General features: G+C 33.8%; 1 protein-coding gene across 2 annotated transcripts; it reads right to left on the reverse strand.

Moving 5' to 3' along the window:
• Window positions 1–6,605: 6,605 nt before the first annotated feature.
• LOC120180860 (uridine nucleosidase 1-like) lies at window positions 6,606–9,477 on the reverse strand. Of its 2 annotated transcripts, XM_039186147.1 has the most exons (10): window positions 9,431–9,477; window positions 9,282–9,392; window positions 8,584–8,699; window positions 8,425–8,484; window positions 7,972–8,154; window positions 7,768–7,872; window positions 7,257–7,353; window positions 7,059–7,166; window positions 6,813–6,948; window positions 6,606–6,729 (listed from the first exon to the last, which is right to left on the reverse strand). In XM_039186147.1, the coding sequence occupies exons 2-10, from the start codon at window positions 9,388–9,390 to the stop codon at window positions 6,621–6,623; spliced, it is 1,023 nt and encodes a 340-aa protein (XP_039042078.1). In that variant the 5' UTR covers window positions 9,391–9,392; window positions 9,431–9,477; the 3' UTR covers window positions 6,606–6,620. The 2 variants fall into 2 exon arrangements, with proteins under 2 accessions (XP_039042078.1, XP_039042077.1); XM_039186146.1 differs by lacking the exon at window positions 9,431–9,477 and having other exon boundaries at window positions 9,282–9,402.
• Between the last annotated feature and the right edge of the window lie 3,770 nt (window positions 9,478–13,247).

The following is a 13,247-nucleotide window of genomic DNA, read 5'->3' on the forward strand; positions in this document are numbered from 1 at the left end:
ATTCCGCATTGCGATTTCATTTCGCATTGCGATTCTCGTTGCGATTTTCATTTCGCATTGCGATTTTCATTTCGCATTGCGATAGTCATTTTTGCCTTCAACATAATGCAGATTGAAATCAACAAAATCAACCATTACATTTCAATCAATTAAACAAGCACAAATAAGAATTATGTTCGCATCAATTACACAATCAACTTATACAAATCATCTTCAAATCAATAAACAATCAAAAAATAAGCAATAATTCTATTTCCGATCATCTACTATTGAATCAACTTTTACAATCAATTAAACAATCAAAAAACAATCAATTAAACTATTGAATCAACTTTGCAGCCATACATCATTTTCACGCAGTTCACTTCTGAGATTAACCTGCAGAAAACCAAACATTTGCTCAACAACACTTTCTACACATCTAAACCTACAACAGCAAATTATTGAATTCTAGGTACTTAACCAAACATTTCAAACCAAAAGTATATAAATATAAACTTACCAATTGTTTATGGACATTTTTATAACGCGGATGCAGGTAGGCAGCGTCTCGTAATATCGATTTAGCCATATAATGCCGAAACCACAAGCCTACTGCAGCTCTATCTCTATCGGTGGGAGGTAGATACTTGATGCTTCCCGTCGTCAAACGCTCCAACGCCAAGCATACGAGAGGACCACAATCTCCTCTGCTCCGCTCGTTTGTTGTGGCGCGTCTCGTCTCTAATAACTGTAATATTGAGCTTCTTTGGCTTCTTGTTTCCAGAACGAGTCCAATAATTGATCGCATCCAAGAATTTAGCCAAATGAGACTCCATCCCTTAATAACATCTCTTAAATTAGCCAATGATATGTAATTTATCATGCTGTCATACACTATTGTCTTAAGGGATGGAGCTGAAGCTCGACGAGAATCCAATGTTTACTTTCCAAAACAGGGATAAACACCTGCATCATAAGTAATAATTCATTCATTTGCGCACTTATTTCATAAAACTTTAAACTCATCTAAAATAAATACTAACCTTATCGACCTCCCACCATGCAGGATAAAGTTTAGCTTGTCCATTGCCCAATCAAATGATTCATCTCTCGTGCATTCTTCAAGTGAACGGCGTGAAAAGACGTCGGCATAATTGTATCGTATATTTTATTTTTCTTAAGTTTTCTTATTATTAGAAGACGTGTCACCCACGCATCGATATGCTGTTTTACAAAAAAAGACATATTAGTGACTTACATAAATTTAAAAAAAAATTAATCAAATTGAAATAAAGAAAAATATACTTACCCCCCCCATCGAAATAGCCATTGTCTTCGACCCTAATAATACGCCCCACCAAGACCGATCAAGCAACAAATAGATATCATCGGTGAGCTTGCATAGTCATGAAACACCCCTGGCTCCGCTCATGTAGATAAAAATCAACAGCGTCTTAGCCCCAAGGGTGTTATCCAGAATTGTGTCCGGTAGTTGTTCCCTCTCCTCTTCAGATATCGGTATGGTACTGGCCGGTAACTCATACGAGAGCCAACTTGAATCCATCATGTCCGCACGTCAGAGTTTCTCAAGAAGCCTACATATGACGCCATGTGAATCGGGCTCTTGAATGGTGGGAGGGACCTCTTCAATGATGACATGGCCTCTTGATCGGTGGGAGGGACTCTCGAGAATGATAGGGGGGGCCTCTTCAACGATAGGAGTTGACTCTTGAGGGATGACAGGCGAGTCGGGCTTCTTCTTGCGGTGTCTTCGCACTATTGGGGTGTACGAGACTTAATAGCACGTGCACGCTGTCTGATGCGTGAACTCGTCGTGCAAGCATAACCCGACGTAAAGCATCCACTCTATCGGGCCGCTAAATAATTAAATACAAAAATCAGTAAATAAACAACATGATATTTAAACAGTGAAAACAAAGACAAATGTTTTTCAAACTTGCATTGTATTCACCCAAGTCATTATTCTATCATAGTTCACAAAATGCATCAGATAACAAGAAAAATATGTTTCAAACTAATACCCTGAAGTTAGTATTTGTCTTTGTTTTGTCTATTGGTTGAGTAATGCAATCCATTCAAGTTTCAATTTGCAGAAGAGAATAGTTTACTTTCGCAACACGAAACTTAAAATCGCAACGCGAAACCAAAATCGCAACGCGAAATGAAAATCGCAACGACAGAATCGCAATGCGAAATGAAATCGCAACGAAAGAATCGCAACGCGAAATGAAAATCGCAATGCGATTTTGGTTTCGCGTTGCGATTTTGGTTTCGCGTTGCGATTCTGTCGTTGCGATTTTCATTTCGCGTTGCGATTTTGGTTTCGCGTTGCGATTTTAAGTTTCGTGTTGCGAAGTAAACTATTTCTTCTTCTGCAAATTGAAACTTGAATGGATTGCATTACTTTCAACCAAAAGACAAAACAAAGACAAATACTATTTCACAGTGTTAAAGAATACACAGTTTAGCAAATTGGCAGCAACCGAACAAATTTACTTTCAACCAAAAGACAAAACAAGACAAATACTATTTCACAGTGTTAAAGAATACACAGTTTAGCAGAATTGGCAGCAACCGAACAAATTTACTTTCAACCAAAAGACAAAACAAAGACAATACTATTTCACAGTGTTAAAGAATACACAGTTTAGCAGAATTGGCAGCCGAACAAATTTACTTTCAACCAAAAGACAAAACAAAGACAAATACTATTTCACAGTGTTAAAGAATACACAGTTTAGCAGAATTGGCAGCAACCGAACAAATTTACTTTCAACAAAAGACAAAACAAGACAAATACTATTTCACAGTGTTAAAGAATACACAGTTTAGCAGAATTGGCAGCAACCGAATAAATTTACTAAGCAATCTAAGTGAAATGGCTAATCTAAGTGAAATTACGAGTAAATTTATCATTAAGTTAAATATGGAAAATCTTAAACTTACCTCGTTGCGTAGAGTATGAACCTCATTCTGCAACGATACTATCATCTCACGTAGAGCGGCAACCTCACCACGTAAAGTTGACACCTCCACACGCCATGCACCATCGTTATCGCGTAGAGTACCGATCTCCTCACGCAAGGCATTGACCTCATCACGTAACTCCCTTGACTCATCCCGTGGAGGTGAGAACAGGGAGATAGAGTCGTGGCATCTTTGCCGGTCGCCTATCATGAGGTGATGGTGGAGAAGAGGCTCGATGATGTGACCGGATAGGTGATGGCTCTCGTTCTAGAGGTGTATAGTCGGGTCGATCGGGTGATGGCTCTAGGTGAGGTGATGGCTCTCGAATTGGAGGAAGTGGATGCTGCTCATCATCCGTGCCATCAAAAAAACTCTGACTAGCTTGCCACCAATCAGTGGCAAGCTCTTCCTCCGTGGGTGTCAGTCTTTGTAATGGAATGTTGGCCTCCTAAAAATATAAAAACTCAAACAAAGTTAAACGTCTACTATTAATAACTTGTTTATATATTATATGAAAGTATTTGTGTTAACTACATTATTTATTGTCGCATATGGTATTAAGTCTTCCCAATCCAACAGAGTTTTCCTCTTCCAGAAAATAGCCCTGGGAATATCATTTGACGTTTTTATTGCATATGTACGCATGCTGGGGAAAGCCTCGAATATCCAAATCTACAAACAATATAATAACAAAATTAGTAATTGTTAAATAATTAATTATAATTTTAGAAACATTATATAGAAATTCTTACCTTAAAGGCCCAACAAAGCCTGACAAAGTGTATTTGGACCCATCGCCCCGCAAACTTTTGCGGTCATCAAAGGCAGACGACAACTTAGTCCAGGTAGCTTTCCATATATACGAACCCCACGGAAACAGATTCCATGCATTCAGGTCCTCTACCATATTATTAGCTCCCGATGAATAGGTTGTCTGGCCTCTCTGCCTAAAAAGCCGGCATACACAAGTAGTAGAAGGCATACTCGGACAACATCGACGTCATCCATCCGAGTGAAACCAGCTTTCTTATTAAACAATTTCTTCAGGTCGTCGACATGTAGGTTCGGCTTCTCCATTGACTCATCCGGAAAAACCCGGGATAACCATGATGGGCGGGGCGATATGACGAGTGTACCGGCCTACATCATCGGTCCGAATCGTAGACCAGTGATTAAGCAGAACTCCTTCCGCCCAAAACAAGTATACGCTGGTGGAAAATGAAACCATATCTCTTCCTCACCACGTTGTATACTGTCGGGTAGATTGATGTCATGGTCTGAAGCCATAAATGGGTCAAATTAGCATCTCCACCTGGATGCTGTACTCTCAGCCATGGCCCGAAGCAGTTTCCTCAAACAATTGTCTTTGAGCAGGTGAAAGCTTCGAAGCAATTGTAGTGGCCAGGCTGACTTTATTTCTCAAGGTCAATTGAGCCGAAAAAAATTTCTACAAAACAATAAACATACCAAGTTAGATATACCAAAAACTACACTGTGAAGATATACCAAAAACAATAAACATAAAAAGTAGTAGTTTATTCTTGAAACTAAAATTTGCAACACTGTTTGTCTTTTGGTTGAAATGAAATCGCAACGAGAGAATGACTGTCGCAACGAGTAAATGAAAATCGCAACGAGAGAATCGCAACGCGAAATGAAAATCGCAACGAGAGAATCGCAACGCGAAATGAAAATCGCAATGCGATTTTGGTTTCGCGTTGCGATTCTCTCGTTGCGATTTTCATTTCGCGTTGCGATTCTCTCGTTGCGATTTTCATTTCTCTCGTTGCGACAGTCATTCTCTCGTTGCGATTTTCATTTATCTCGTTGCGACTCTTCTGCAAATTGAAACTTGAATGGATTGCATTACTTCAACCAAAGACAGAACAAAGACAAAGACAAATACTAACTTGAAAATCGCAACGAAGAGCAACGCGAAATGAAAATCGCAACGACAGAATCGTAACGCGAAATGAAATCTAAGTGAAATGGTTAATCTATTATTGAAATGACCAGTAAACTTATCATCAGTTTCAATATGAAAAACCTACAATATGCAAACATTTCAAAATAAAATAATTAAAAACTAACCCTCGGAGGTTGATTTTCCATTTCTGAATATTGTGAGGATTTCTGACCGTGAATGGTTGTGAGGGATTTCGCCGGAGATGGGGACGGAAATCTTCGGAGATGGGACGGATTTCTTCGCCGTAGAGTGAGAGATGGAGATGGGACTGAGTTGTGATTTTAGGTTTTAGTTATGAGTTGCGATTACGGATTTTGTCTTAATATTCGTTTTTTGTAATTTGAAAATAAAATACGCGTAGCGATTATAATGGCGCTTTAAATATCGCGTTGCGATTTACGGATACGCGTTGCGATTTTATGTATTATCGTTGCGATTTACGGATACGCGTTGCGATATACGGATACGTATTGCGATTTACCCATACGCGTTGCGATTTACGGATACACGTTGCGATTTACGGATACGCGTTGCGATTTATGTGTTCGCGTTGCGATTTTCATATTCGCGTTGCGATTTTGGTAAATCGCAATGCGAATTTGTACTATCGCATTGCGATTTTCAAGAATCGCGTTGCGATTTTGGAAACTGATTTGCGATTCTGGGGATCGCGTTGCGATTTTTATTTCGCGTTGCGATTTTGTTGGTCATTTTGGCAAATCCAAAAAAAGTTGGTTAAAATCGTATATTATAAGGCATTTTTGGTCACTGAGGCGATTTTCTCAAATATATATTTACTGATCAAACTATAGATATATTTCAATTCAAAGAATGTCTCTCCAAGGAAGGGGTAGCAATTAGAAGGTATAATTCTATTTTTTTTCACTTACAATTTGAATTTTTTTTTTTTTTTTGTAATATTGTTCTTATTGTTTTTTATCAATTATAATTTTATTGTTATTATACTAGTTTTATTGTGATGGAGGTTGAAACTAAGAATTTTAAGATTTTGAGTATTTTGTAATTTTAGAGAAATTTGAGATTTATTTTAAATATATAATTATAAGTTTTTCAAAATATAATTTTAAAATTTTATAAACGTAACATATAATAATCTTTTTAACGGACGTTACAACATAGACACAAAAGAGTAACATTAAAATGTTAGACAACTACTTTTAAGTAAAAAATACTTTAAACATCTAAACTGAACAAAGACTATGATTTGAACACTTATTTCTTCATTAATCCTATATTTTATATCTTATAGGTTAGCTCTAACAGTTGCCGTATATCTTATTTATTGATCATTTTCAATAAAAAGATGTTAGTGTGTTCGATACTTTTCGAAGAAGAGAGTAATCTGATTCAGTTTGGCGATCTAAGCTTGGAAATGATTGGTTGTACGGCAACGCATCAAGAATTAGCAGAAAAACCTGTCACTAACATCAAATAGTTTGGATCAAACCATCATTTTACTAGTTGAGGATCATCAAGGTGAATGTTTTTTACTGAAAAAAAAAATTAAGAAGATCCACCAACATCACAATGATCATGAGCCTATTAAACCCAAATCTTGGTAAGAACTAAGGAGAGTAAATCACAAATGGCCCTTTATAAGAAATCAAAGGCAATTACCCATCTTCAGGAAATCTTCTAAGATGTCAAGTTGTATTTCCAGCTCTTATGGTTTCGTCAACATTGTTTTAATATAGCTAAGGACTTCATCCACACTGACCGTCCAAGCAACGGAAACCGGGAAATAGCCTGTCCATGGGTTGCTTCCATTCCATCTGCACCAGTTTATGACATTAACATTAGCTACAATAACAGCAGATCTATTCGAATCAATAAGAAGCTTGCTTTTGTGAAATACTTTTTTAATCCTTGATCCAACAACGTATGCCCCATGCATATGCCCTGCGTCTCAACCCTCACAACCCCCTTCTTGTATGTGAAGAGATCCGGCCGAACTAGAGCCACAAAACTGACCGGGTCATGGAGGAATATCCCTGGTACCAAAATTTTCAATGTTTTTTCCGTTAAAGGTAAGCCTTAGAACAAATTTCGAAAGGAAGGAAACGGATGTGGTCTGATGTAATTTAAAATTTCAAAAGATTACCGTATACACCGTCGGACTTCACATGCCAATCTCTGTAGAATTTGCACATGTCACTTAGGAGCTGAGCATACTTTCCATTTGATTGCTTCAATTTAAGGAGGTCATCATCTAACAGAAAAGATATTTGTCGAGAAATTACCTTCTAAACATGCAAAAAGAAGCTTGTCTGTGAAGATAAATGATAAACTACGTTCCTACCTGTCATTTGGACTTGGGTCGTAATATTTATCCCGACAACAACAATATTTGCTCCCGAAGTAAACACAACATCAGCCGCTTCAGGATCTCCGTAAATCTGTGGTCAGAAAAATGAATTCTGAATGGCGTCTTGATGGATGGTCAACTATTAAACTTTGTTCAACTGCAAACTAATTTTCTCTGCTGTCCAATCAATTGCAACTTACCTTCTAATGAACAATGGGATAACATGGTCATGATGTAAGGGACAAAAGCAAACGAACTAAACAATTATTCGACCGAATGGAAATTCTTCCCAGCAATATAACATTTAAGACATGTTTACAAGCAGTAACAATTAATAACCTGAAAGAGGTTAACAATCAAGAAAGTTCCATTCGGAGCACTTCTAATGAAAACAGAGCTCAACTTTAGAAGCTTCCAGTACCTTAATGGATTTTTTTTCAATAAATATTAATAGTTTTATGTACCACATCATAAGAAACATAAATTTAGGAGCATCAATACGTACATTTGCTTCAGCAGCAGGATTCACGTTTCCTAATGCAAAGAATGAGCCACCAAGTACAACTATATTTTTCACCTTGCTAGCAAAGGAAGAGTCTCTTTTGATCGCCTGGACATATAAATATGTTTAGGCACATAGTTGTCGACAAAAGTCTACTAATAGTAACAACAAAGAAGGAAGTTGGTAAGAAATGATGCAAAGACTTACTAGTGCCACATTTGTCAATGGTCCAAGTGCAAGCACGGATACTTCATCAGGGTACTCAGTTACCTTTTCAACTAAAAATTCAGAGGCACTCTTATCAGATTTCTTTGCATTTGGAGGAGGCAGAAATATATTCCCCATTCCATCAGAGCCGTGAACAAAGTCAGCAACACGTGGCCTCCCACCCTTTTTCCAGATAAACTAAGGTTAGGCTCCAGTAAATACAGGATGCCACAATGCCCGAAAAGGGAATAAAAAATCACAATAAATCAGAGTTGTATAGAAAGTCATCATGTCGTCGAGTGTGCAAGGGTACTCAAAGAACTAGAACCCTCATTTGTCTAAGGCACAAAGGACTAGACTAAATGAAATGAAGGCACGGTATATGTGTGTGCAATTATAATCTAATTCTTGCAATGGATGCAGAATGTGCGAGTGGAACACCTAAATAGTTACCTTAAGAGGACCAGGGCTGCCTTCAGCTACAGGAACACCTGGACACCCTGCGATCTCACACTATCCTTTTGCACCTCAGAAAGAGGAAATGATCATGGACATATTCCAAAATATATAAAACGGCAAATAAGAATTTTGAATAGAAAAACAAGCACGTACAAGGAGTAAGGCATTACGAGTGGCATTTTCAGTCGAAACATTACCGAATACAGTCGTCAATCCCAAGATCTCCACCTCTGGATTCTGGAATGCCATTAAGATTGCCATGCTGTCATCTGTTAATCAAGTAAGAACACATTCATGTCTCACAGAGGATCCTCATAGATCATTTCAATCTAACACAGGGTAGAAAAATCTGGCTCTACACATTACACACAACCACACCATTAGAACCCCAACTGCCCTCCGCATTATTTTCCAAAGACAATTTCACTTCTTAAATAGCCTAATAAGAATGCTAGTTTGAAAACTCTATCAAAACCCAAATTTTCCCATTCCGATCTTACAACTCACCAAATTTAATACTCAGGAACCACAATAACCGAAGGCTAGATTCTCATCACTTGGCAGTTTACAAAGAACCCATAAAACAGCTTTCACTTTTTCCTTTTTCTTTTACCTCTTACCTCATGAATCTATGCTTCGGTCCTTTGTTTGTTTACTTTGAGGAGACAGATACAATGCTTACAACTTTTTTCAGAATAAATTGCAACGACAACGATAATTTTTTTAAATGGGTTATTTCCAAATTCAATATTATTTTTCTCGTCCGTACAACTAAACATTCTAAATTCATTTCAACCAGCTAAAACGAAAAGGATAAAATAATAAAAAGGGTAAAAGGGAGAGAAACAGACCAATCCCGGGATCGGTATCGATAATGAGCTTGTTCATCTTGGCATTTAACCCCACCACGCCGTCATTTCCGCCGTTAACGACAACACCATCGTGGGATTTCTTCTCCATTTCAGAATCCATAGTCAAGGCAAAAATCGATAGCTCGATTTCCAGAAAGCTGCTGATATATATAATAATATCGATTACTTTAATTAACTTAATGAAGACGGATGCGAAAACAATAATAAAAAAAAATGAAACTTCGACTTCTCGTAAAGCTAGAAGAAAGAGGACGCCGCTGCCAACCAGAGAGAGTGTGTAAAGAGGTTATACTTATGGGAGAATTCCACATGATAATTTCTCGAAAAAGAAATAAAATAAATTGTATTTTAAAAATTAAATATAAATGAGTATGAATAGAGGGAAGTAAAATTTGATTCGATTTTTTTAATTTTAAGTTATTTGAGTTATTTGATTCGATTTAAATTATTGATTTTATTTTTTCAACAATTTTACAATTTAGTTATTGCTTTTTTTGTTCCTTCAATTCTATTTTCATAAGTTTACTTTTTATTTCATTTTAAGTTTATTTTTGACCAAATTTGAATCGCGTACTTCTATACCACTATAAAATTTTTATGTAACTTTAACTCTTATTTTTTTTACTAAAAATGTACTCTTTTTAAATTTAGTCCCTTAACTTTACATTTTACTCAATTTGGTATTTTGATTGCGATTGTTTGCAAAAAAAATCCTATCAATTTCTTGACTTACTTCTTTATACTCTCATAAATATTTTACTCTCAAAATACCTTTATTAAAATATAATGTTGGAAATATATTTTATAATTTTAGATTGTATTTTATATATTAAATAATATTATAATGTAAAAACAATAAGAATATGACACTAGATTTGAAAAAAACCAAATATAAGTTCGAGTCATAAAATAGACTCGTCAACTCGAATAATACAAAATTTTTTGACTCAACTGGACTCGATTCGAATATTCACCCCTAAATATGGTTGAGTATCTTATCAATAAGGTGAAACTTAAAGTATTTTTAAACTTGGCAGGTTTTATAAATTATTCGTGATATTTCAAAAAATAAATAAAAAAATTTTAAAGATTAATAATTTATTCATTCAATCATTATAAATTTTTATTTTGATAGTCGGATTATTTTTTTTGACAAATTTATTATTAACGTTACATTTTCATTATTAATTGCTCGTTGATGTTAAAAGTTTAATGAATATTATAATATGACATGATATAATAAAATTTTTAGTCCATAAAATTCATATAATTTATTTATTTGATGATTATAAAAATAATTCAATTACAAATTTAACAATCAATATATAAAAATTTTACCAGCTTGATCCTAGTTTTAATTTGAAATAATTTCTCTAACATAATGACAACACATTATTATCTTATTAATGAAAATTTAGGGAAGTATAGAAGCAAATTGGAGGATCAAACCTAGGACCCAATATATATGTAACATTTAACTGCTGCAACAAGCTATACAATTATTACATAGTTGGTAAAAACTATTTAAATTAAAATACGATTGATACAAGATTTTTAAGAAGAATATCGATTGGGCCCACAAAAACATTCATCTTAGGTACTAATATTTCAATTAATTTTAATACAACAAATTTTTAGAATTATCAATGAAATTAAGGTCATTTGAAGTTCATAGGTGAAATCTCAAGTTTATTAGAGTTAATAGCAATCTAGTATTGCATCTTAAAATTTTGGTGATTATTTTGTAAAAAATCAAACATGTAAGTCCCAAAGGTTGAAAAGGCTTAAAGTAACAATTTTAAACATTTTCCTATGATTTCAAATATGAGGGATCGATCTTTTTATTCGAGAGAACAATCTTCTTTATAACAGTAAACTTCTAAAATTTATTTCAACTTAAAAAATTACGCCATTGATAATATTCAGACTGTGAACCGATTTCTATTATTCTTTAAATTTTGCATTAATCAGTTATATTTTAGAAGGGGGACATACCAGAAATTGTAACGGTTAAAACGTTGATGTTAGGGTAATGTGTGTTTGATTAAAAGCCGTTGACAAATGAGAACGTATCGAAATCTTCGAGAGTCACGTCATTGGATTTCTTGCTGGCCGGGTCGGTCGCAACCTAACCAAAAAGGAAACAACGTTTTTTTGAATACACGAACGGATAAGTTGGATTATGCAATAATAAAATTTTATTTCTTTTTATTTAGAGTACATTTAATGCTAATAAATATTATTTAATTAATCATTTTATTATATTTATTTAAACCTTAGTTTAACAATAAATATTTAAACTATAAACTTTTGAGTTAGTCAATTTAAATATTTCAAGTTAAATTAAATATTTAAATTATAGTACTTATATTTATGAATTAAGTTTTAAAATTATAATTTTTAATCACTTTGAGTCATATCTGTAGACACTTATTTTCGTCCGGATTTGTTTTTATTTTGTTTTATTTTTTTATTTAAAATATTTTAAAACAATAATATATAATTTTGAAAATATTTTGAAAATGTATATATAATTTTGAAAATATTTTTGAAAATATTTATTAGTTTAAAACAATTTTTGAAAAAATATATAATATATAGTCTTTAAAACATTTTGAAAACATATATAATATATAGTTTTTAAAAATATTTTGAAAATTTTATATAATATATAGTTTTTAATTTTTTTTGAAAAATATATATAATATATAGTTTTTAAAAAAAATTCAAACTTATAATATATAGTCTTTAAAATTTTAAAATATATATATTTTTAAAATTTATTAGTTTAAAACATTTTTTGAAAATATATAGTTTTTTAAAATTTATTAGTTTAAAACAATTTTTGAAAAAATATATATAATATATAGTCTTTAAAACATTTAGAAAACTTATATAATATATAGTTTTTGAAAATTTATATAATATATAGTTTTTAATTTTTTTTTTGAAAATATATATATAATATATAGTTTTTAAAACATTTTGAAAATATATAATATATAGTTTTTAAAAACATTTTTGAAAATATATAATATATAGTTTTGAAAACATTTTAAAACAATAATATATAATTTTTGAAAATGTATATAATATAATTTTGAAAATATTTTTGAAAATATATATTAGTTTTAAAACAAATTTTGAAAATATATATATTATATAGTTTGAAAACAATTTTTAAAAGCATATATAATATACAGTTTTAAAATGTTTTTTATTATTATTTATTATTTATTTTATTTGTTATTTATTTATTTATTTATTCCCTTTTTTTCGTTTTACAAGTCCAATGGGTCCAGCAGAAACCCAATCGTGTTTGGGCCTGATCCAGCCCTAACCCGATTAGGGTTTCATCTTTTAGTAAATGTGTCGCATGGGAGTGAGTCAACAGAGCGTGCGTGAAGCCACGCACCATTTAGTGCGAAACGGCCGGCCGATATCACAGGACTGACCCATCCCAGGATGATTGGTCTCACAACGGCCACAAATCCTCTTATTTCGGGGCTCAAAACGGCCAACACCGGGGCTATAAAAAGCCCCCAGTGAGGCCAAGGAGGACATCATCAAACCCATCAACAGAACGGAACAATCATCACAAAACAATAATAGTCGGGAAAGAACCATCACAAAACAACACATCAACGAACACAACACACACAGAGATCAAGCAAACAAAAGCAAGAAATCCAAGCAACCCAAAACAAAAAAAAAAGGATCGTTCGACTATAGAATATATATATATATATATATAAACATCGAAGCCTTCGCCGAAAGCCACCGAGGGGAGCCAAACATGTCGGATGAGCTGAGGAGTCACCATCGAAGATAAAGAAAATCAGAACTTTCAGTTCATATCTATGCCTTTTTGGGTCTTTTTGTGCGATTTTGGCCTTATATTTAGGTTTAGGGTGTTAAGGGGAGCATTTCGGTGAATTTTGAATT

This window comes from Hibiscus syriacus, unplaced genomic scaffold (assembly GCF_006381635.1).
Source record: "Hibiscus syriacus cultivar Baekdansim isolate YM2019G1 unplaced genomic scaffold, ASM638163v2 tig00112503_pilon, whole genome shotgun sequence".
In the NCBI taxonomy this organism is placed as follows: domain Eukaryota; kingdom Viridiplantae; phylum Streptophyta; class Magnoliopsida; order Malvales; family Malvaceae; genus Hibiscus; species Hibiscus syriacus.

Bases quoted from the DNA above. Each gene is read 5' to 3' on its own strand.
- LOC120180860 (XM_039186146.1), bottom strand. From the start codon at position 9,402: ATGGATTCTGAAATGGAGAAGAAATCCCACGATGGTGTTGTCGTTAAC. The intron at 7,167-7,256 runs GTAGGAACGTAG...CTTTTCTGTTAG, and splicing joins GACCCAAGTCCAAATGACAG to ATGATGACCTCCTTAAATTG. The intron at 6,730-6,812 runs GTATTTCACAAA...AAACTGGTGCAG, and splicing joins TTGGATCAAGGATTAAAAAA to ATGGAATGGAAGCAACCCAT.